Below are 25,801 nucleotides of genomic sequence, written 5' to 3'. Positions count from 1 at the left end.
AAACAATGAAGTACTTCTGGGGCAGGATTTTCCCCCTGTCAGGGGCGAAGTTGAATGGCGGGTGTGCACAGGCGCGCCTCTGATTGGTGCCCCCAAACAGGGGCGTGGCGCCATTTTACGTGGGCGGGCCAATTAAGGCCCACCCAGCGTGACGTCCGCACGGAAGCACTATGTGCTCCCTGTGCGGGCGGTGGGGGGGGAATCCCTAAACCCGAGAGTGCGTTCTTTCGCACGCGCACGAAAGAGCGCACTCATCTCCCTGAGACTAAGTGCTGCCTCAGGGAGATCGGCTCTACTCTCAAAAATATTAAAAATAGAAAAAAAAATTTCCCTGACATGGCCCCTCATGTGACACTGTTACATGAGTTGGGACATGTTCATAATTTTTACAAAAACTTTTAATAAAATTTTGTGGATGAGATTTCATGCTTTTTCTAATTCCCGCCGGGGCTCCTGGCCTGCCCGCCAACCTTAAGGTTGGACGGACAGGTCCATCAATTAGCTAAATGACTCTGTCAATAGCCTCAATTGGCCATTGACAGGTTGGCGGACGCACAGCTCATTTTGCTGCGCCCCCGTCCACCGGAAAATTTAAATGGGGTGCGGTGATGTCGGGAGTTCTGCCTGACGTCACCGCGCGTCATTTTATGCGTTGGCGAGCGGGCCCCGCCCCCCCGTGGGGAAAATCCTGCCCCAGGTGATAAAGAAGGAGCAGAGTGATATGACTATACCCGAGAGCTCAGATGATGAGACAGAGACTGAAAGTTTTCAAATCAAAACTCCAGTAATGAGATTAGTCAAGTGTTAAGGAATTTGGATAAAACATCATCTTCCAGAAGAGCCTTAGGGTGACATAGTCAAATTACTAAAAGAATATGAGTCACTGTGTAGAGGTAGATCTGGACACACTTCTGTAACAATTCATGATGTCGATGTGGCAAGCACTTTACCCATTAAACAAAACCATTATAGACTGAATGCTGAGAAATTGGCTGAAGTCAGAGAGGAACTCACCTTCATGTTGGATGATGATATAATTGAACTGAGTCAAAGCAGTTGAAGTTCACCGTTGTATTGGTACCAAAACCTGATGGAACCCCAAGATTTTGCATTGATTATCATAAAGTGAATGCAGTAACAAAAACTGATTCCCATCCGAGACAACGAATTGAAGATTGCATTGATAGAGTTGGAAACTCAGAGTTTATCAGCAATATTGGCTGATTAAAGGATATTGGCAAGTGCCATTACTATGGGCCCTGACATTATTCTGCTGTCCACCATCTACACAGGCACAGATCAGGAGTGTGATGGAATACTCTCCACTTGCTTGGATGAGTGCAGCTCCACCAATACTCAAGAAACTTGATACCATCCAGGACAAAGCAACTTGCTTAATTGGCACCCCTTGCACAAACATTCACTCCCTCCAGCGCCGACACACAGTGGCAGCAGTGTGTACCATCCGCAAGATGCACTGCAGAAATTCACCAAGGCTCCTTCGGCAGCACCTTCCAAACCCACGACCACTACCATCTAGAAGGACAAGGGTAGAAGATACATGGGAACACCATCACCCGGAGATTCCCCTCCAAGCCACTCACCATCCTGACTTTGAAGTATATTGCCGTTCCTTCACTGTTGCTGGGTCAAAGTCCTGGAACTCCCTCAACAGCACTGTGGGTGTACCTACACCGCAGGGACTGCAGTAGTTCAAGAAGTCAGCTCACCACCACCTTCTCAAGGGCAATTAGGGATGGGGCAACAAATGCTGGCCTGGCCAGTGACATCTGCATCCCGTAAATGAATAAAAGGCAACTTACAGACCTAGCCAAGGAATTCTCTGCTTTTGTAGCCCTGGACAGCCTATATCTATGAAAAGTGATGTCATTCAGAATGAAGAATGCAGCAGTTACTTTTCAAAGGCTAACAGTTCAAGTTACTAATCACCTTGACCTATAGTGACACTTGGGAAGACCATGCAAAACACTTCAGTGCAGTATTCGAGAGACAACAAACAGCTGACTTAGTGTTAAATTTGGCAAAAAGTGAATTTGTCAAAGCCAAGGTCACTTATTTGGGATATGTCATGGGATAAAGTCAAGGGTTGCCCAGAAAAGCTAAACTTAAAAAATTATGGACTTTCCTGTTTCTAAAACCAAACAACAAATAGACACATAGACGTTTACAGCACAGAAAGAGGCCATTCAGCCCATCGTATCTGCGCTGGTCAATAAAAATCTGACTACACTAATCCCATTTTCCAACGCTTGGCCCATAGCCCTGGAGGCTATGGCAACGCAAGTGAATATCTAAATACTTCTTAAATGTTAAGATAGTTTCTGACTCAACCACCCTTTCAGGCAGTGAGTTCCAGACTCCCGCCACCCTCTGGGTGAAAAAATTTCTCCTCAACTCCCCTCTTAGCCTTCTACCTCTCACCTTAAATCTATGCCCCCTGGTTATTGACCCCTCTACTAATGGAAAAAGTGGCTTCCTATCCACCCTATCTCTGTCCCTCATAATCTTATACACATCCGTCAGGTCCCCTCTCAACCTTTGTTGCTCCAAGGAAAACAATCCCAGCCTATCCAATCTTTCCTCATAGCTCAGATCCTCCAGGCCGAAAAACAGTTTGCAAGTGAGATTCCCTCACTACCTGCCTGCTCCCCTTCTTCTGTCTGGAGGTCACCCATTCCCTCTCTGCTTGCACTTCCTTAAGCTGCAGGGTGACCATGTCTTGAAACGTGCTATCCACGAACCCCTCAGCCTCGTGAATGCACCGTAGTGCCCCCAGCTGCCGCTCCAGCTCCAAAACCCAGAGCTCGAGTTGCTCCAGTCAGAAGCACCTCCTGCACACTTAATCACGCAGACCGCCAGGAGCGTCTAGGATTTCCCACATAGCACAGGATGTGCAAATCAGAGACTGAGCTCCCCAGACATATCTTAACTAAATAGAATATAGATTAAATTCTTTTATATATATTATATAGAATATGGACCCTTGCTTTTATTTTATACTTTACTCCTACTTGAGTATAAAATAGATGCAAGATTCTCTAGGTGCTGCTGACTACCAGGGTCCTCCTCTCATGCTCTCCTTTAGATGCTGCTTACAAACTCTAATAGATCTGTCTAATATTGATGTCATTTTACAATGATCAGTAATGGTTTCATAGTCATTTTAATTCCATATTTTTTATTGAATTTAAATTTCACCATCTGCTATGATGGGATCTGAACTTGGGTCCTCAGAGCATTACCCTGGATCTCTGGATCACTAGTCCAGTGACAATGCCACTATGCAACTAACCCCCCTCTGCAGTTCCTCAGAATGTGTGGATTTTACAGGAAGCTTGTCCAAATTTCAGCACAGTAGCTGCTCCATTGACCAACTTATTGAAGAGGAAAGTGAAATATGACTGGACAGTGTCTTGTCAGACTGGTTTCAAGAGATTAAGAACTGTCTTAATACGTGAGCCAGTGTTGGCTGCTCAAAATTTCAACAAACCATATAAGATAACAATTGATGTGGGTGTGAGAGACATACTATTACAAGATGAGGATGCTAACATAGAGCATCTAGCCACTTATTTCTTGAGGAAATTTAATTCCTGTTCACAAAAGTAGTCCACAGTTGAAAAGGAAGCATTAATTCAGCAGTTTGAAATAGACGTACCTGGAGATGTCAGAGAAATTGTAATTTACACAGACAATAATTCATGAGTGCTTTTGGAGAAATTCCAGATCAAGAATCTCCACTTACTTCACTGGAGTCTGACACTGCAAGAATTTACCTTCAAAATTGTTCATGTTACAGGAAGAAACAACATGATTGCAGATGTCTTATCCTGAGTTTGAGTATTTGATTAAATAACTCAACAGCTGAAAGGAGATTTATAAACTTTGGTTATATAATAAATATTTTGGACATAATCTTTCTATCTGTTTTATCATCTTTTGATCAAGGACCTGGGATTGTGAGATGTTGGATGCGTGAATTTTGATTGAACTATGGGGACGGCACTATTATGTGTATTGTATGTAAAAAGATAGTTGCTAAAATGTTTATAATGTTAAGATGTGTAGTATTTTAAAGGGTTGTGAAAAAGTCCTTACTTCAGTAAGGCTACATGACAGCCCATGTGCTTTTGGGGAAAAACACCTATATTTTATGTTGGGCTGATTTAAGAACTTTAAGAACTAGGTTTCTCTGAAAGATAATTTCTTATAAAAAGCAACTTTTTCTGGGAACTGATTATGTGACCAAGTTGCCTGGGTGATAAGCAATAGAAAAGCAATGGGTAAACAAAAATATATTGCAGGGAACATACCTTTCAAGTGGTTTAGTTTAGAGCAAGCTAATTGCAGGTAATATTCTTTTAGCAGAATTCAGCTGAAATTCTTTGTGATGGCTAACAGGGTTTAAAACCCTTCATAACTGAAGGACTCTATTAACATTGAGTTGGACTTCTGGGATAGCCAAGCTGAGAAGAGAAAGAGAGAGTTCCCACAGGCAAGACTTCAGAGTTAAAGAACATTGGAACCAGCAGAGTTCTGACTCGAGGCGACTATGCTAAAGACGCCAGGAACACTTGTGTTGAACTGAGATTCTACAACTGTGGGACAGTTAGAGAATATTTAAAGGGAAAATCTTGTCAGAAGTAAGCAGAGGGCCAAATAAATCTCAACCCTTATACAAATCTTTCGAACAGGTCTCAGACCAAGTGGTTGATCTTCCAATTTCTGACAAGTATCTGATGGAGTTTTTTGAGGTATAAGTCAAATGGTTGCATGTGGAAGTAAATTTGAGTTAAGATGTTTGGTATAAGTATAAAACTATAGGTAACGGTGTTCACTATATTTTGAATATCTTTAACGTAACTGACTATTTAAGCTTGTAGTTATTAGTATTCATGTTCTTCGATTTATATGCAGTAAAGTTCTTTGGTTAACAGTGAGCCTTGTGGCTTCATTCTTTTAGTAAATACCTGAGATTTTGGATTTAAAACAATAATAAAAATGTTACTGATCTCTACCAAGATTAGAACACATGGGAACACTGACACCTGCAAGGTCTCCTCCAAGCCACATACCATCCTGACTTGGAACTATATCACTGTTGCAGGATCAAAATCTTGGAAATCACTTCCCAGCAGCACTCAGGGTATATTTGCATCTCATGGACTGCAGCGGTTCACGAAGGTGGCTCCACACCACCTTCCAAGGGCAATTAACGATAGGCAACAAATGCTGCCCTTGCCAGCAATGCCCACATATCATGAAATTTTTTTTAAAAGGGATTGGTAATAGGTGTTCTCACCCTGTGAATGAGTAGGGAAGAAAAGTGCGTAGCATGCACAGCAGGTTTAAAACATTATTTAGACAGATGAATAATTACTTTATTTCAATCAATTTACTTTAGCTGCCACTTGATACCGAAAATTTCTTGTTTCGAATAAAGGGAGGAATTCAGTTGGAAGGAGTCCTCAACAAAACAGATGGTGAGTAAATTGCTTATTAGATACATATTTAATATTTAAATTAATCTGTTTTACATTTTCAATAGGGATTTTTTTAATCATTGAATAATTGGATTTTTTAATGCTGCATAAGCAATAAAATTTGTGCTAAAATTCTGTAATAGAAGTTTATTATGTTGTTCTGGGGAAATCTGGTCTATTCAGGCTAGCTATTGTTCAAAGCTTTCAGCTCACATGCTATGTATTAAAAGAAAAGTCTCCCTTTGTGAAATATCATTTGCAACACGTGCCCTTTCCGATTGAGGGATGTTCCAGCACTTTCATTGCCCAGTAATAATCATATGAAGACTCTCCTCCTGTTACTTCCAAACAGCTTTCTTGGTTACTTGCTATTGTCTTGATTGTTTGATTGACAAGGTTCTGAATCAATGCTGGAAGAGACAGGTGAGGCGAGGTTGGGGATTCAGTAGGCTCTTGGTTCATAAGAACAAAACAAAAAGCCAAGGACAGAAAATATCTATTTGCTCCACTAAGCTCATCTCTTTAGTATTTCAACTCACTCAGACTAGTAGCCAACAGCATCTTGAACTCCTTTAGGAGAAAATGCTGGAAACGCATAACACATCAGTCAGCATCTCAGAGAGCAGTTCACAATACAGGTGAGGACCCTTCTTTTAAGACCTATGACCTTGACTATTGAGGGCTTTGCTACTGAAAGTGGAACAGTAGGTGTGAGTTCTGAGATATCACCTTGATATCTGAAATAATTACTGGATTCGGATTCTTTTATCAATGGTCAACTCTCTTTATTTCAGATATTAATTACAATAAGCAGGCAGATAGTACATACATCTGTATGTCTACAAGAAAACAACTCATTGGGATTACTCAGCCCTTCAGTTCTTAGCTCCAGTCCAGGTACTTCAAGCTGCTCTGTTTCTCCACCAAACCTCATTCTTATAAACCTCACGTAAATTAGTTGCTTCTCATTATTCTTGCCTAATTTGGGGAAATATGCAGGTCAGTGCATCACTATAAAACGCCTTACTACTCAAGATCTGCTTAGTAAAGCCATAGAGATCAGGAATATACTTCTAGCAAAACAGGCAACTCAGAGAGAGAGAGAGAGGACAGGAGCAATGGTCATCAATCCAATTTACACAAGAAGATAATGTTAGAATCAGATGATCTAGTTTGTGGTTAATTGCATCAAAAGCTGATAGCAAAGAGAGACAATGGCCTTAATATTTGCAGGGAGGGTGCAGAGGAACATGGTAGAATGGGGTAGACCCAGCCAAATTTAAAGTCAACAGGAGCTAGACAGAGGCTGCAATCATCAGAGGGATACTGAAGGCTTCCTGGAGGAGCCGGCTGGGGCGGGGCAGTGGGGGGATGATGTGGAGCACTCCTGATCTGCCTGGCCCACAAGGAGTGCTATAAAAAAATATTTAAAGCTCCCATCTCCATTTCACTGCTGAGTTTCCTAAGCCCTGGAGAAGCATGCCTGCAACATTTTATTGATATCAGGCTCCAACTTACATTATAGGAGCTTTAGTTAAATTTGACAACTCTCCATTACAGACCACTCTCAGTACATAAAATCTGCTGAAGTAATAATGGGCATGGTTGCGTATACTGAGGACACATTCCTGATTTTTTTAAACGATGTATATGTTGCGACAAAAGCAATTTTTCTAATTATTTCTTTTAAACAACATGTTATGTTCAGGTAAAGAAAGCCTTGTTACAATTGTTGGCTTTATTTCAAGCACTTTTGCCTAGTGCAGCTTTCTGCTGTAGACTAACATTAATATGCAACATGGTAAACTGCTCTGAAGAAGTCATACGAACTCAAAAGGTTAACTCTGTTCCTCTCTCCACAAATGCTGCCAAACGTTTGAGTTTTCCAGCATTTTCTGTTTTTATTTCAGATGTCCAGCATCCGCAGTATTTTGTTTTTATGGAAAACTCCTTATCTATTGCGTCTCCTGTCAGAGTGGACAACTAGTGTCATATAGATAAATTGATACAGTTTAAAAATAGTGATATTTGTTCAAACCAAATCAAAGGTAAAACTATAAAAATCTCAACCACAACTGTAATTCGCATCTGTCTCAACCTCACAGAATCACAGTGCAGAGGAGGCCCTTCGGCCCATCGAGTCTGTGCCGACACGTGAGAAACACCTGACCGACCTACCTAATCCCATTTACCAGCACTTGGCCCATAGCCTTGAATGTTATGATGTGCCAAGTGCTCATCCAGGTACTTTTTAAAGGATGTGAGGCAACCCACCTCCACCGCCCTCCCAGGCAGTGCATTCCAGACCATCTGGGTAAAAAAGTTTTTCCTCACATCCCCCTTAAACCTCCTGCCCCTCACCTTGAACTTATGCCCCCTTGTAATTGACCCTTCAACTAAGGGGAACAGCTGCTCCCTACCCTGTCCATGCCGCTCAGAATCTTGTACACCTTGATCAGGTCACCCCTCAGTCTTCTCTGCTCCAACGAAAGCAACCCAAGTCTATCCAACCTCTCTTCATAACTTAAATGTTTCATCCCAGGCAACATCCTGGTGAATCTCTTCTGCACCCCCTCCAGTGCAATCACATCCTTCCTATAATGTGGCGACCAGAACTGCACACAGTACTCCAGCTGTGGCCTCACTAAGGTTCTATACAACTCCAACATGACCTGCCGACTTTTGTAATCTATGCCTCGATTGATAAAGGCAAGTGTCCCATATGTCTTTTTCACCACCCCACTAACGTGTCCCTCTGTCTTCAGAGATCTATGGACACGCCGCCAAGGTCCCTTTGTTCCTCAGCACTTCCTAGTGCCATGCCGTTCATTGAATACTTCCTTGTCAAATTACTCCTTCCAAAGTGAATCACCTCACACTTTTCAGGGTTAAATTCCATCTGCCACTTATCTGCCCATTTGACCATCCCGTCTATATCTTCCTGTAGCCCAAGACACTCAACCTTACTGTTAACCACCCGGCCAATCTTTGTGTCATCCACAAACTTACTAATCCTACCCCCCACATAGTCATCTATGTCGTTTATATAAATGACAAATAATAGGGGACCGAGCACAGATCCCTGTGGTACACCACTGGACACTGGCTTCCAGTCATTAAAGCATCCTTCTGTCATCACCCTTTGCCTCCTACAGCTAAGCCAATTTTGAATCCACCTCATCAAATTACTCTGTATCCCATGTGCATTTGCCTTCTTTATAAGTCTCCCATGTGGGACATGGCTTTGCTCTTTCCCTGGTTATCCTCTTACCATTGATATACTTATAGAATATCTTGGGATTTTCCCTACTTTTACCAGCCAGAGCTTTCTCATTTCCCTTCTTTGCTCTCTTAATTGCTTTCTTAAACTCCACCCTGCACTGTCAGTACTCCACTAATGCCTGTGCTGATTTGCTTTCCTTGTACCTGCTAAAAGCCTCTCTTTTCCTTCTCATCGTAACCTGAATATCTCTGGTCATCCATGGTTCTCTGGGCTTGTTAGTCTTTCCTATCACCCTAGAGGGAACATGTTGAGCCAGTACCCTCCCCATTTCCTTTTTGAACACCCCCACTGTTCCTCTGTAGATTTCCCCACAAGTAACTATTCCCAGCCTACCTTGGCCAGATCCTGCCTTATTTTACTAAAATCCAGTCTCCCCCAATCCAAAACATTTTTTTGCAACTTGTCGATTTCTTTGTCCAAAACAAACTTAAACTGTAGCATGTTGTGGTCGCTATCGCTAAAATGCTCCCCCACCACCACCTCAGCCACCTGTCTGGCTTCATTCCCCAGAATTAGGTCCAGCACTGCGCTGTCCCTTGTTGGACCCTCTACATATTGACCTAAAAAGTTGTCCTGTACACGTTTCAAGAAATCCACTCCATCCAAGCCGTTAACACTATGTCTATCCCAATTAATGTAGGGAAAGTTGAAATCACCTAATATACCCTATTGTTATTGTTTTTACACACCGCCACAAATTGTGCACATATTTGCTCCTCAATTTCCCGCTGACTTTCTGGGGGTCTATAATAAACACCTAATAATGTGGTTGCCCCTTTTTTATTCCTAAACTCTACCCACAAAGCTTCATTCAATGCTCCCTCCAAGATATCATCTCTCCTTACTGCAGTAACTGACTCCTTAACTAATAATGCAACGCGTCCTCCTCTTTTAGCCCCTCCCCTGTCTCGCCTGAAGATTCTTTATCCCAGAATGTTGAGCTGCCAATCCTGCCCTTCCCTCAACCACATCTCAGTGATTGCTACCATATCACAATTCCACGTGTCAATCCTCACCCTTAAATCATCCGTTTTACCTGTAGTACTCCTGCCATTAAAGTAGAGGCCATCCAGCCTTGCCTTACTCCCTTGAAGCTTATTGCAGCTGTACTCCCTCTGACTTGATTGTTTTACTGTATTATGATGTGTCCCTATTCTGCTAACATTCGGTGTCTCCTCCCCCTGACAAATTAGTTTAAACTCCTCCCAACAGCACTAGCAAACCCGCCCGCAAGGATGTTAGTCCCGCTCTGGTTCAGATGTAGACAGGTCCCACATTACGCAGAAACGGTCCCAGTGATCCAGGAATCTAAAACCCTCCCTCCTGCACCAACCTTTAAGCCACGTATTCATCTGCTCTATTCTCCTATTTCTGAGCTCGCTAGCACGTGGCACTGGGAGTAATTCAAAGAGTACAACCCAAGAGGTCTTGCTTTTTAGTCTACTCCCTTACTCCCTGAATCCTTGATGCAAACCTTATCCCTCTTTCTACCTATGTCATTGGTACCAACATGTACCATGACCTCTGCCTTATCACCCTCCCCCTTCAGGATGCTCTGCAACTGTTCAGTGACATCCCAAACCCTGGCACCAGGGAGGCAACACACCATCCTGGAGTCATGTTGACGGCCACAGTAGCGCCTATCTGTTCCTCTGACTATAGAATCCCCTATTACTATTGCTCTTCCTCTCTTCCTCCCCTCCTATACAGACAGGCTGCTTGTGGTGCCAGAAGCTTGGCTCTGTCTGCACTCCCTGGAGGAACCAGCCTCCAAAACGGAATACCAATTTGTGAGCGGAACCCCAGGGGACCCCGGAACTACCTGCCTGTTTCTCTTGGACTGCCTGGTGGTCATCCATTCCCTTCCTTCCTCAAGTCCCTTCATCTGCAGTGCGACCACCTCTCTAAACGAGCTATCTACGATGCTCTCAGACTCGCGGATGCTCCACAGTGTCCCCAGCCGCCGTTCCAGCTCTGAAACCCAAGCTTCCGGGAGCTGCAGCTGGACACACTTCCTGCACACATGCTGGTCCTGGCCTCTGGAAATGTCCCCGGCTTCCCACATGGTTCACGAGGAGCACCCCATGGCTATGAGCGCTCCTGCCATGACTTATTAAATTAAACCTTTTAAGTCAATTACTCTAGGGCCCTTCTTTCCTGATCCTCATTACTGTAGAAAAAACAAACTGTAAACCACAAAAAGACCTTAAACTATAAGCGATTAAAGTAGTAAATACCTTACCCACTACTTACCAGTGATTCCTTTCCCTTGAAGCCTCTCCTGCTGCAGCACAGCCAGGACAAGGAGCAATGAGCCAACCTGCTCCCAGGTCAGCCAATTAAATATTTTAATGAGGCTGACAACACCTGATTTAACCTGCTTTGCAGATCTAATCCTGGCTGGCTAGGTTTCCCAGGCCTCAGTAAACCCAGCAGCTAAAGGGGGGCGAGGGTAGCTTCAGGGACAAAACAAACTGCTTACCCCTAACCCTCCCCCCACTCCTGCTCCACCTCCAGGGCCCTCATCAAACCTATAGGTGGAAGTTTCTGAGCCCACTGGTGGCAGGTGTGATAGGTGGCGTGCGCAGAAAATATGGCATGACCTGCTTCACAACGGTATGAAGGCAGGTCGTGATCGTCCGCTCAGCCAGCTGATGGCGGGCTGCGTTTCCCACCATCGGTCGGCGGGGAGCTAATTGTAATACATCAGCATATAATTAAAAGGCAATCCCACCAGGCTCTTGGAACCCTGCTGTATCGTCCATCCATGTCGGCGGGAAAGCACGCCAACGTGTTTCACAACAGCACACAGGCGACGTGCACTTGGCAACCTTCACTTTGTGGGAACTGAGGTGAGTGAGCAGCAGCGTTCTCCACAGCTCACCTGTTGTTCACAACCCTCAGGGGCGCTGGGGGGCAGGGGAAAGTGCTGGCCAGCCTCGGAGGCGACTGCTGAGGTGGAGGGAGCCAGTGTCCAGGGGCAAGTGCTGGCCAGCCTCGGAGGTGACTGTTGTCGGGGTCGGGGGTGGGGGGGGGTGCTCAGGTACTGCCCTGGCGCTGCATCCCGCACACAGGCAATCGAGGTGGGGGTCAGGGTAAGCGAGGCGTGGCCACGCATTAGGGACACCTGTATAAACTGACCATGCCTCTGCAACTGAGACAGATCAGGCGCAGCCACAGTGATATGATTGGGGTCAGGCTCCTAGCCTGCCCGCCCATGCAAGCAACACAGAGGCACCAAAGGGCTACCAAGTGCTCCATACCTTACCCACCCCCCCACTCCTGCCCCCACCACCAACGCAGCAAAGACTCCGAGCCCACCACCACTTTAATGGACTGTGGAGCAGTTGGACTGCACATGTTGTACAATCTCCTCACCAACACTGGCCATGTAACAGTCACTGCTGGAGGCACTCACAGCCCATTGCAATCTCAGCATCCTGGTTTGGACTAATGTCCCCCATGTCGCAGGTTGACAGGGCAGCCATGCAGCGCACTCACCTCTGGCCATCCGAGGGGTGACCAGCACTCTACGGGAAGCATTAAGGGGCGGTCACACAGGGCCAAGAAAGGTGCTAAGTGCAGCCATGATAACTACGTCTCTCTTTCATGCTGCAGGAGGATCATGCCAGGATCATGGATCCTGGTGAGCTAGCTGTATGCCTGATGGCCTACAGAGACCGTAGAAGGTTGACGAGAGCTCAGCTGCAGCTCCTGGCTGTCCAAAGGCAGGAGCAGCAACCTCATGAAGAAGAGGCAGCAGGAGCTCCCGCACACGCTGCCCAGGAGCGACAGCGAGCCGTGGCTGGTCGGTGCCTAGCAACACCCAGGATCTATAGATGCCGCCTGCCATTCCTGCAGATGACTGAGAACCAGTGTCACCAATGACTGCGCATGTCTAGGGACCTGGTGGTTCACATCTACCACTTAGTGCAGGACTTGGTGCCACGGGGACATGGAAGGCATCCACTGCCAGTGGCTGTGAAAGTGACCGCGATGCTCAATTTCTTTGCTAGTGGCTCCTTTCAGGGTTCCGCAAGTGATCTCTGTGGGATTTCACAATCTGCCACCCACAAGTGCATCTATGAGGTCACGGATGCCACCTTCTCCATGGCACACAACTTTGTGCATTTCACCTGGGACCAGGACAGACAGGATGCAAGGGCCATTGGATTTGCCCTGATCTCAGGATCCCACAGATGTAGGGTGTGATTGACTGCACTCATGTGGCGCTCAGCTCTCCGTCACTACACCCTGTGGACTTCATCAACCGCAAGGGTCATTGAACGTGCAGCTGGTATGCGACCACCAGAAAAGCATCCTGCAGGTGTGTGCGCACGGTTTCCAGAAAGTGTGCACAGCGCCTACATCCTGAGTCGCTCACCGATCCCTGCAGTCTTCCAGGGTCCACAGAGGCTGCAGGGTTGGCTCCTTGGGGACAAGGGCTACCCGCAGAGCCGTGACTGATGACACTCATGCAGCGGCCTCAGACTGCAGCAGGGTGGCGCTATAATGAGGCTCATGCAGCAGCTCACAACTTGGTCGGATGCTGAAGATGCAGTTCCGGTGCCTGGACCGGTCTGGTGGAGCCCTGCAATACAGTCCGCAGAGGGTGTCACGTATTGTCGTCATCTGCTGCGCCCTTTACATCCTGGCACTCCAATGCAGAGCCGAGCTGGCTGAGGAGGGGATGGAGGAGCTGGAGGTCTCCTCGGATGAGGAGGACGCCGACAGGACTGAGGGGAGCAGATCCTCGGTGGTGACGATGATGGGGATGAGGCTCTCGCACTGGCCAGACAAGGCAGGCGCGCTCGGGATGCCCTCATAGCTGCCAGGTTTGTGGAGAATGATGACTACATGCAGTGAGGTGACCCCATAGACCCTCACATCGCGGTTGTGAACGTTTGACTCCAGTCTGGCTTATCTCAGCGCCAAGACCCTCTGTGAGAATGCTCCTGTCATGGAGATACAGAGGAGGCCCTAATAGTCGCTCGATCACAGGAGGATGATGACAACGTGCAGTGAGGACACTCCATAGATCTTCACATAGCCTCTGAGAATGTCTGACTCCTGTCTGGCTGAGGGCAGCTCGCTTGCACTCCATGACCAGGGCCAGCTCAGAGCCGCAGCCATGAAACTTTATACGCATCTGATGCTGTGTCCTCCTTCAGCACCTCAGCCCTTCAGGAGCTGGTGCACAGCATTCTGTCGTGCCTGCCCACTACAACCAGCACTGTCGACGTGCAGGCATCAGTAATGTTTCCAGGGAGTGTGAGGCCGGACCATCACTGTGGCCTGAAGGCTGCACAGAGCACAGGGAACAGGCCCTGGGCTGAGACACCTGCCTTTTATTTTGTGCAGAAAGGTTTTACATCTGAGTGACAAGAACACTGCTCATCAGAGCAAGGAGCCATAGGCAGGGAGACATTTTTAGGAGTTTATTGACAATAGTGAACAGTATGTACAAGTGATCAACACCCATGCCCAGGCTGTGCAACTTCTTTTACCTAACCTTCCTGACCCTGCCGCTACCTTTTGGTGCTCCCCGGACATCCACAACAGAGGTGGAGGCAGCCTGCTGAATGTGACGCTCTGATGTGATGACTTTGGCAGGTGTCCTCTGGAGGGCCAAGACTTGGTGGGCCCTTCTCGGCCTGTGAAGCTGAAGCTGCTGAGGTCACAGGAAGAGGGGATTCGGATGGGCCGGTCACTCCCAGAGTCACCTGGGTGGATGGCCCCAGAATGTGCACCTGCTGATCCTCCTGCCTATGGGTGCCCGAGGGCCCCTGTCTGACTCTGTGAGCAGAAGGGGTAGCTGGAGTGAGATTGAGCTGCCCAGTACCGCTCTCGTGTACACACTGTTGGAGGCCAACTATAGCATCAGCGATGGAGTTAAGCCTGCGCAGCAGTGCCAGGAGTGACGTCCTGGACCAAGGTCTCACTGGTGGCCACCATCCTGCCAGCATTGACCTCGGTGCGTTGCAATGCCGGCGCTATCACCTCAGCCTGAAGAAGGATGGACTCCTCCATCATGATTTGCAGTCTGATGAGTGCAGCAGAAATCCCTTCCTGATGTTCCCGGGCTTGCCTTTGCAGCTCCAGCAACTGTGACATGACCGAGTCCAGTGGCTTGTCATCTGACTTGGACTCATCAACGTTCTGGCCTCCAGCAGTCCTCTGAGTGCTAGGGACCTGTGAAGTCCCTGCCTCTGCCTGCTGTGGATTAGAAAGTGCAATGTGCTCACCAGACTGTGATCCTGAGGCTACTCTAAAGCTAAGTCCCACCGAGGTGTGTGTTTCTGCGCTGCTGGAGTGTGTAGGTAAGCGCTGTGATGGGACTTCAGGGAGGGTGCCTCCAGATTCCTCTTCAGAGGTTTCTTTGGGGCTTGATTGGAGGCCCTGAGTTATAGACTCTGTCGGCTGTTTGGCAGATGTGCTGTGAAAGCAAGGGGAGATAATTAGTGCATGGCAGTGGCCTGTGAAAGAGGACACATCACTCATGGCATGGTGTCTGATGGATGTTGCACTGCTGGATCCTCACTTGGTAGTGCAGTGCCGACCTCACCGTCGGCATAGGACTGGTCCCGGTCATCACCGGCCAGCTTGATGGCTCTGTTTTTGAATTCTGTCAGAACTTTGATCTCTGGCATCCCTCCACCTGTTTGTGACTTCTCCTTCCTGTTGTGAGCCAGTTTGTCCTGCACGGATAGAGATAGGGAGAGTGTATCAGGAAGCCTGCTGGGCCAGATGATAAGTATGTCTGGCCTGTGTGGGTGGTGAGTGGTCCCATGGACGGGATGAGGACGATGACGGTGTGTGTAAAAGAGTGAACGGTGATGTCCCTTGAACTGGCAGTGAGTGAGGGCCCTGTGGATATGTGATGGGCTTGTGAGTGTGTGAGTTGGGAGTGATGAAAAGAGTATCTTACCCTGGTGGAACAGAGGAGATCATTCCTCCTTTTGTGGCACTGGGTGGCTGTCCTCCTCTGCAGGGCGTTTGCGCTGACCACCAATGCCACCACCTCCCAAGCCGGGTTGGTGACATTGCTACCCATCCTGCAGCCAGAGCGGGGGTAGAGCACATCCCGTCGGGCCTCCACAGCATTCAGCAGTCGCTTGAGGGACCTGTTGTTGAAGCGGGGGACTGCAGTCTTTTTCCCTTTGCTGGCCATGTCTCCCAGGCAGCGGTAGTGAGCTGGTAGCGTTGAGCACTTTGCTGACGACTGCCTTTTAAAGATCGTGGCTGGCATAATGCAGCAGTGGGGTGATGGTGGCGGGCGAATGAGAGCCCGCTTGCCATGGAAACGGCGTGTTTTGTGGGAGTGAATAAATAATGAGGCGGGCTCGGGACAATACGGCATGAAAACCCGCCATTTTCTTTGGCAGGTAGGTCTCCATTTTACCTGTCCGCTACCTCACTTAGTGCAATTCTGGGAAAATTCCACCCTATATCTCTCCAGCCCATGGGTCACAAAATGTACCTGTCACCTACATTTTCTTATTTATTTGTAGGATGTGAGCATCGCTCGCAAGGCCAGCATTTTTTGCCCATCACTGATTGTCCTTGAGAAAGTGATCAAGAGTTTTCTTCTTGAACCACTGCAGTTTGTCTGTCCTTACTACACCTATGATGTTGTTAGGGACGGAGGTCCAGGTTTTTTACCCAGCAACAGTGAAGGACGTTGACGTATTTCCAAGTAAGGATGATGTGTGTCTTGGTGGGGAACTCGCACTTGATGGTGTTCCCATGTGCATATTGCTATTGTCCTTCCATTGTGTGTTTGGAAGGTGCTGTCAAAGGAGGCTTGGCAAGTTGTTGCAGTGCATCTTGTAGATGTTACACACTGCTGCCACCATGCATCGGTGATGGAGGGAGTAAATATGTAGGTGGTGGATGGGGTGCTGCTCAAGCAGGCTGCTTTCTCCTGGATGATGTGAAGCTACTTGAGTATTGTTGGAGCTGCACTCATTCAGGCAAGTATCACACCCCTGACAGAGATAGTGGACAGCTTTTTGGAATCAGGAGGTGAATTACTCCCTGCAGAATTCCCAGCCTCTGACCTGCTCCTGCAGCTAACGTATTTATATGACTGATCCAGCTAAGCTTCTGGTCAATGGCAATTCCCCTCCCTCCTCACTGCCCCACAACCGCCCAAGATGTTGATGGTGGGGAATTCAGTGATGGTGATGCCATTGACTGTTAAGGGAGAAGGTTAGATTCTCTCTTGTTGGAGGTGGTCATTGTCTGGTGCTTGTGTGGCCTGAATGTTACTTCCCACATATCAGCCCCAGCCCACCCGTCTGCTGGTCTTGCAGGCACAGACTGTTTCACTATCTGAGGAGTTGCAAATGGTTCTGAACACTGAACACTCATCAGCACATATCACCACTTCTGATCTTATGAGGGAGGGATGCTCGTTAATGAAGCAGCTGAAGATGGTTGGGCCTAGGACACTACCCTGAGGAACTCCTGCAATGATGTTCAGGGGATGAGATGATTGGCCTCCAACAATCACAGCCATCTTCCCTTGTGACAGGTTTGACTCCAACCAGTGGAGATTTTTCCCCCTGATTCCCATTAACTTTCATTTTACTAGGGCCCCTTGATGCTATACTCGGTCAAATGCTGTCTTGATGTCAAGGCCAGTCACTCTCACCTAATGTATGGAATTCAGCTTTTTTGCTCATGTTTGACCAAGGCTGTAATGAGATCTGGAGTCGATTGACCCTGGTGGAAACCAAACTGAATATCAGTGAACAGATTATGCTAAGTGCCACTCAGTAGAACTGTCAATAACATCTTCTTGCTTTTTTTTGCTGATGATCGGCAGCAAACTGATGGGGAGGTAATTGGTTGGATTGGATTTGTCTTGCTCTATATAAACGTGACTACTGTATATTACAAGTTGATAAGGCTGTTGTTTAAAAAAGCATACTGTTTCCTGAGTTTTATAGTCATAGATCACAAAAGCTGCATCCATTAACATTTTAAGAATACTGTCCCATCTCCTAATTCAAAGATGGGATATTTCTGTCTATCATTTTGTCCTTAATAAATCTACTAGCCTGCATTTTAAACCTAACTGCTAGAAATTATAAAAAACAAAAACAGAAATGCATATTTTTGTAACAGGCTCTTGTTCCTTTTGATATCCATCTAAACGATCTGATCTTTGCAGCTATTTTTTAAATGAATATATCCTCCCTGATAGCCTGCTGGACCTGCTGTTCACCTTCTATATCAAGAAGTTCTTCCAAACGTATCTGCTTAATTTGCTCTCAGTAAACTTGAATTGTCTCCTTCTAGTCTTGCTATCTTTTCATATTTTTCATACTGTTAAGTATCTTATTTCTCTACAAGGCACCCACAGAAATGTTGTAAGACGTGTGTAGTTCAGTAAGTCCCACAAAGAGGATCTGAGCCTTGTATAGTTTAACAGTAAATGTTCATTAACTGCTAGTAACTATGTACATATATACGGTATAAGGTTTAAGCTAGGAGCCGTCTCCATGCTTGCCTCTTCATACTTCTCTGTCCAGTCCAAGATTGCCTGCTAGATGCAGGTCATGTGTTCCTTTACATCACAATGTGGGTGGTACTGTTTTCAGTTCCACATTAACACTTTCTATGCCAGAACTTATAGTTTAAGAAATGCCTCTTTCTGAAGCTAAAGAACCCTTGTTTATTGAAACATTAGTCACAGACCTTCCCTAAGACATCAATGAATGCTCACTTCCTGGATGCCCTTTAACTCTGTAAACTTTTAAATCTTTGTTCAGGTTGACAACTATAGGTTAAGTATTTGAATATAATTAGAGATCTTTTATGTGATGTTTGCTTGTTAGGTTTTGCTGTAGCAGTACAGCATTTAGTTTGGTAAGTTGTAATTTTTAAAAATTCAAATTTGCACTTAGCTATATGAGAATGATGGTTTATTACTTAGAGAAGCATAGTGGAAGACTTAAACTGTAAGTATTAATGTTGATGCCAACAGCATTTATAACATTTTTCCTTTTGCTTCATTGAATTCAGAAGAAGGAATTAAAGCAGGATTTAAGGAAGCCATTAATGAGCTGATTTCTAAGGTAAATTCACAGGCTTTCATCCTAAGTGGCCACAGTGGCTCACTGTACATGTGGCCCAAAACCCATGCCAGCACACATCCTTCAGAACTACAAGAGGACTCTCACTGCAAAGCCATCTTAAAATATGTCACGTAAGTAGCAGAATCGAATCTGTTAAATACCTCAGTGTTACACTGCTGTATGTTTTTGGTGCTACTTGGATTTCAATAAAGTTTATGGTGTGAGTAATAAATTTTCATATGTGCACTTCAGTTTGAGTGTGGGCCACTAGTGCCAACTTAAGAGCCTCATCCCGCCGCCACTGTTATTAACCAGCCATGTAGGGAACCTGACAAGCAAACCCTGGCACGCTTGATTGCGGGCTCCCGGGGGGATCCCTTGCTCAAAGGCACTTAAGGACCCAGAACTGTGAAAGGTGGGGGCTCGCTGAGAGCCTGCCCCTGTCCTTGTGCCGACTCCCCCACCCCACGACTCCTTTCCTGTGCCTGGGACCTCCTTGCACCCGGACCTCGAGTGGGTGTAGTATTGACAGCAGCCACCTGGTGGCATAGCTGGGTACAGAAGAACTGCCGACTTCTGATTGGCCAGCAGCTCTCGGTGGCCGGGACTCCTGCTCCCAGGAGGATGGCCCGCCGCTGGACTGTCAAGTGCCTGAATGGTACAAGATGCGGCGGGGTTTACCGAAAAGAGGTGACACAGAGATCCCAGCAGCTCTCCTGCCAGTGGGAGAGACCCCTCCTGCTTCCACAAGATTCCTCCCCACATTTCAGAAGTGAAGAAACTGTAATGTAGTCATCTCTACTACCTAAATTTGTGAGAAATTATTTGGTTGCAATCGCATCCTATCCACTCCCTACCTCCATAAGAAGTTTAAAAAAAAATTATCATAAGACCATTAGACCGGTAGGATTCTTAAGAAAGAGTAAAATTAAATTGGAGCTAGTTCATTTTATTTTGATGGTGGAGTGCTGCAGCAGAGCATAGCAAAAAATTGAACACTTTCCTCTAGACCGTTAAGCGATGCATATAAGTATATTTTTAAAAGTCCCCATTGTCACTATAGGTGAAGGCATTAGTTGTAGCCATGTAGCCTTGGAGCATTTTGATAATTGTTTGATGTTACCTCCATTTTCTTTCTCTTCATGAAGATTATTAGCTTATGTCAATCTGTTCGAAAGAGGGGTTTCCACTTACATAGCACCTTTCACAAGCTTTCAGGATGTCCCAAGGCATTTTACAGCCAATGAAGTCCTTTTAAAATGTAGTCAGGTGATCACTGTTGTTGACAAGTACAAACCCAATTTCAACTTGTCTTTGTTATGTTCAATACTATGTCTGAGCATTAAAGTTCTGATAAAGCATCTCATGTGCAATATTGGTAGCTGGTACAACATGAACAGCCAGGTTCTATTTGTGCGTTGTCTTATCACAGTGTACAATTTTTATTTCAGGGTTGAGGTCAGTGATTCACTTAAAAAGGCTTCCAAAAAGAAATCGTTAAAGATCATACCCCTGGTAGGCATATATATTTAATAATTTTTGATTTTAAAGATTGTTTGCTTTCCCAGGTATTTATGATGAGGTAACAGTTGTAATGATTTAAGGTAGCCAGCTACACACCTCTAGTAGGGGCAATTTGTCACGTCTTCACTGGCATTGGAGAATATTCTAAACCATGAGCATGGTTTGCAGCATCAACTGCGCAAATTGGCACACCCAACTCACTGTCAGTTTCATTCTGTAAAGAAAAAGTGGGCTGACTGGAGGCTTCACAAGTCTTATTACTTGTTTAAAAATGGTCACACACTGATCTCATGACTTTCTCATGAATTGACCGGGTAATGTTTAGGTGCCCTGACTTTTAGAAGAGGACTTCTTTTTCACTAACCATATTGCTTTTTATATATTTTTTGTTGTTTCATTAATTTTTGTTGCAGTCTAGGTTTTGTTCTTGCTACTGCAAGGGTTACTTCTTAATACAATGTCAGCCATTTGGTTTGCAATATTGAAAATGGTCAAGATGGGAATTTCTTTCTGGGTTCACATGGCACTTATAGATTTAGAAGGAGAAGAGCAGTTATTTATTGAGAGGACAAAAAGGCAGTAGTAGCTGTATCGTACATTACATATGGAGCTATGCTTATCCCGGGACTCATACTTACTGACTCAAACAGTCCCTTGTGGTCATCCCTGCATCTGCTTCACAAAGCAGCTGCCAAATAATTGTTATCCCTGGAAATCAACTTGCAGTTACTGTAACACAGGGTTAGGTAGGATGTGTGTTATGCCTTGTGGTTCCCAGAAGTTCAAAACAATCACAGTATTTTACACAGATACTGGAGCTGACATCAAATGTATTTCTCAGATCTCACCATGTCCTGCAGAATGATGCATTGTTGCCTCGGTACACTCACTGTAATGCAATAGTGAGTGTTGTGGCATTCTGAGTATACATGTATAAAACACATTACAATTGGCTGTCCACCAAAGCTCCTCAGTCTCATCTGCCAGTTCCACGACAGCATGCGCTGCACTCTACAGTTTAATCACTCCATTTCCCACAGTTTGAGTGACGAATGGAGTGAAACAGGGCTGTGTCCTAGTCCCCACTCCATTTGATATTTTCTTCTCCATGTTCCTGACCTTCGCCTTCCCTGCTGATATGAACGGAGTTTACTTGCACACTAGGTCAGTTGACAAGCTCTACAATTTATCAAGACTGAAAACAGAAACACATTGTATCCTGATCAGAGAACTCCTCTACACTGATAATGCTGCACCAGTCGTCCACACGGAAACTCAGTTACAAAGACTCATGGGCTGTCTCTCCCATATCTGTAACTTATTCCTCCTGATAATAAGCGTCAAGAAAACAATGGTCATGGGACAAGGTGTTGCATCTCTGCCCCTGATCACACTAAATAACACCCCACTGGAAGTGCTTAGCAAATTCTACAACCTTGGGCCCATGGTGACAGACAATCTACCCCTTGATGAAGAGCTCGATACCCACATAGGAGCTACCACCTTTGACCAACTTGCGAAATGCACATGGGATAACACCAAGCTGATCGTTAGGACCAAGCTGATGGTTTATAAGGCCTGTGTTCTCAGCAACTTGCTGTATGGCTCTGAAACATGGGCGACTTATAACTACCAGGAAAAGAAGCTTAATAATTTCGATCTTTGCAGTCTGCGATGCATTATGGGTATATCCTGGCAGGACAAGATCACGAATGCGGCAGTCTCTCAAAGGCAGAGCTCCTAAGTCTGTTCGCACTAATGAAACAGAGGTGGCTTCGGTGGATCAGGCGTGCAAGATGGAAGGAGGTCACATTCCCAAGGACCTTCTGTATGGTGAAGTAGCCAGATGGCCAGTGGGGTGCCCAAGACTCTGCTTGAAGGATGCTTGCAAGTGTGACATGAAGACCCTAAACACCGACTATCGCACCTGGGAATCACTAGCAGGCGACAGAGGGAAATAGCAACACCACCTGTGAGCTGGCGTGTATCACCATGACAACAAGTGGCTACAGCAGCTTGACAACAAGCACAAACAGCAAAAACAACAACCCAGAATGACACTTGGGCAGCTTTATGTGCAGCCCTTGTGGCAGAACCTGCCTCTTAAGGTTGGGCTTTCCAGACATCAGCAAAGGTGCACCAAATGAAGAAGGAGATGGTGGTGTAGTGATAATGTCAGTATACTTGTAACCCAGAGGTCTAGGGTAATACTCTGGGGACTTGGTTAAAATCCTGCCACAGCAGTTGGTGTAATTTAAATTCAATTAATAAAACCTGGAATATAAAGCTAGCCTTAGTAATGGTGACCATGAAACTATCATCAATTGTCGTAAAAACCCATCTGGTTCACTAATGCTCTTTAGGAAAGGAAATCTGTCATCCTTACATGGTCTGGCCTACATGTGACTCCAGATCCACAGAAGTGTGGTTGACTCTTGACTGTCCCCTGAATTGGCCTATCAAGCCACTCAGTTCAAGAGCAATTAAGGATAGGCAAGAAAACCTGGCCTTGTCTGCAATGCCCACATCCCATGAAAATAATATATTTTAAAAAATGTCCATCATCTCTTGTAGATGTAAGGATGCCAACACCATTACAATGTGATTTCTAATTATTTTGTAATAATATAACAATATAACTGTATGGTACATTAAATTTAATGTTATTGGATCTTTCCAAACCACTGTTGATCATTTATGCCAAGTCAGTGAGTTGATTATTATTATGAAGATGTGTTATATAAAATATTCAATTTATAAAGTCGCCGGCTAGACATACAAATATATTGAACTTTTTGAAACAATACTTTTTGCTAAGCAAAGGACACTGGCTACGTTGTATTTGCGAAGAACACAAGATGCTTTTATGGAGACAGCAAGTCTATTGAGTTCCCTGAGAGAGGTCACGTGATCCAGCTCTTGGGTGTAAAGATACTGGATTTTGATAGTCAGAGAGAGACTGCCACAGGAGCAACAGCCTTACGGCAACTCTCTTTCTTCTGAAACCTCTCATCAAAGCTGCACTGTTTGTGATTTGAAAAACCCATCAGAAGACCACATTACTGCAACTCAAGAACTCTTAAAGGAGAATTCCAAATCAACCAGCCACAAGTGCTTCACTGACGATAAGGGACGCTTCAGCAGTAATCAAGCCTCTGGTCAATCCGTGAACAATGTTTCTCTGACTTTACTTGTTGCTTAGCCAAGTTCTTATAGCTCTGATACTCTGCAGCATGTGTGTGTGTGTGTATGTGTGTTTTTGCATTAGTAGGCAGTTGGACATATTTGTACATTTTAAACCTTTTGTTAATAATTTCTGCATCTTTACCTGTATCACAGTATCTTTACAGTGCAGAAGGAGGCCATTCAGCCCATTGAGTCTGCACTGGCACTCTGAAAGAGTATTCCATCTAGTCCCAATAAATAATAAATAATAATCATAAATAACAATAAACTAACTCTTATTAACTTAAGGAACTTGGCTGGCTTACTTCTTACACCTAGCTGTACACATTTAAATTTATATGTATGTTAATTTGGCAATATCACCTCCTTTTAAATTCAAACTCTGTTATAACCAACTCAGGAGTGGGACAAAGAGTCAGTTCAGCCCTATTAACTTGGCTGTAACAATGTCTACAAATGTATTTAGTAAGTGATGATGGCCTTCTTTGCAAATGGCACTGTGTTGTTCATTTCTTTTCCTGGGCAAGGAAGGTATCAACTTGACAGTCCATGGACATCTTGTAACAGGTCTTATATGAATGTAGAAAATTGTACATGGTTATCATATAGGCATCGCTGCTCTTCCTGTACCCATAAACTACATGAACAGAAAGACTTTACACTCGAGTAATTTTCAGATGTTTTCGAATCAAAGAAACATCATGCATGTCAATCCAGAAAGTGGCAATGATGTCTTCATTATGCAACAGTCCTTGACTTGAGTTACTTTGAGGTGGTAAAACACTGGAGGATTGATCTTAGGTCTAGCAGAGCTACTTACCATGTCATGAATGTTGCCTTCAGTGAGAAACCCTCTAATAACAGCAGAACATCTTGGTCTGAATACCTAAGCATCTGTTTGCAGTTCCTTGAGGAGAAAGGTTTGCTGTCCAGCTTCAACAAAATGAAATTGTGTACTTAAAATTAAGACTGTGGGCGGGATTTTCCAGTCCCGCCTGCCGCCAGTCCGGTCCCGCCGAAATCAATGGATTTTTGGCTGGGCCGCCAAAACTCCCATGGCAGGTCCACCATGACGGGGTGTGGAAAATCCCAGCCTGTGTTTATCTACTATTCTTTTAATGGTACAACAAAAAAGGATCCAGGAATTCCCAACTTGTGTCATGCATAATGGACCCCAAAACAAATGTGTACAAAAGGGAGAGGCCAACTTACCTGCACCTTTCCCCTGATACCAACAAACCTCTTCTTCATTTTCAGGCATTAAATCTAGTTTATTGTATTAACCCAGTCAGCGACTGACCTCCATGAAGCTGGCATTGTGTGTTTTTCCTTGCACGTGACCTTCACTTCAAATAGGCCACCATTTTTGATGCAAAAACAGAGATAGCTAAGCCAGGTAACTGTAAGCTAGTTGTACTAACATTAATTGTGGGAAAGCACTTTAGAATCCACAATTTTTAAGATGAAATTTGTGCACATTTAGCAACGCACGAGATGATCATGAACAGTCAGCACAGATTTGACAAATCTGTGTATTGTATTTGACATATTTGAGCTTGTTCAACAAATTACTAATTTGAATTCCCTTTATCTGGAATCAGTAAATTGGTACAGGTATACCTAGATTTTTTACAGTGCTAGATGAGTTATCTCACCAGATGCTTTGTGACATGTGTCTAGCCACATGGTATAAAAGAAAATGTATTTGCATGGATCAAAAATTGGTTATTGGACAATAACAAATGATTAGGGTTAATGAATTTTGCACTGATTGAAGAAGGGTTCAAAGTGGTGCATTTCAACAATCAGTCCTTGGTTCACTTTTGTTCTTATGTATTTAGATGCTTTGGACTATATGTAGTGTAAAATTAATTGGCTGATGATACAAAATTAGGAAATGTGACAAACAGCAAGGAATACTGCAAAAATAATTAAGAGGACAGTAGATATGGACAAGTGTGAAGAAATACAATTTTGAAGGAAAAATGAGGAATGAATGTGTGTATTCAATGAAAAGACACTAAAGGTTTTGTAGAAGTACTCCTATCTAGGGGTGCAATTTTCCTTATTATTTGTTCATAGGATGTGGATGTTACTGGCAAGACCAACATTTATTGCCGATCCTAATTGGTGAGCTGCCTTCTTAAACCAATTCTGTCTGAGTGGCGTAGGCACATCTATATTGCAGTCAGCTAGAGAGTTCCAGTTTTGTGACAATG

The 25,801-nt window shown here is 45.0% G+C and overlaps 1 protein-coding gene across 1 annotated transcript in view; it reads left to right on the top strand.

The window, feature by feature from the left end:
* LOC144689947 (ufm1-specific protease 2-like) overlaps window positions 1–25,801 on the top strand; it is an 85,545-nt gene that overhangs the window by 8,552 nt on the left and 51,192 nt on the right. Inside the window, exons 2-4 of the mRNA XM_078557472.1 lie at window positions 5,426–5,504; window positions 18,820–19,003; window positions 20,324–20,387. Coding sequence (XP_078413598.1) covers window positions 5,426–5,504; window positions 18,820–19,003; window positions 20,324–20,387 — 327 coding nt within the window. The remainder of the gene's footprint in view (window positions 1–5,425; window positions 5,505–18,819; window positions 19,004–20,323; window positions 20,388–25,801) is intronic.

This window comes from Cetorhinus maximus, chromosome 2, assembly GCF_964194155.1.
Source record: "Cetorhinus maximus chromosome 2, sCetMax3.hap1.1, whole genome shotgun sequence".
Taxonomy (NCBI): domain Eukaryota; kingdom Metazoa; phylum Chordata; class Chondrichthyes; order Lamniformes; family Cetorhinidae; genus Cetorhinus; species Cetorhinus maximus.
This window is presented reverse-complemented; position numbering and strand designations above follow the sequence as displayed.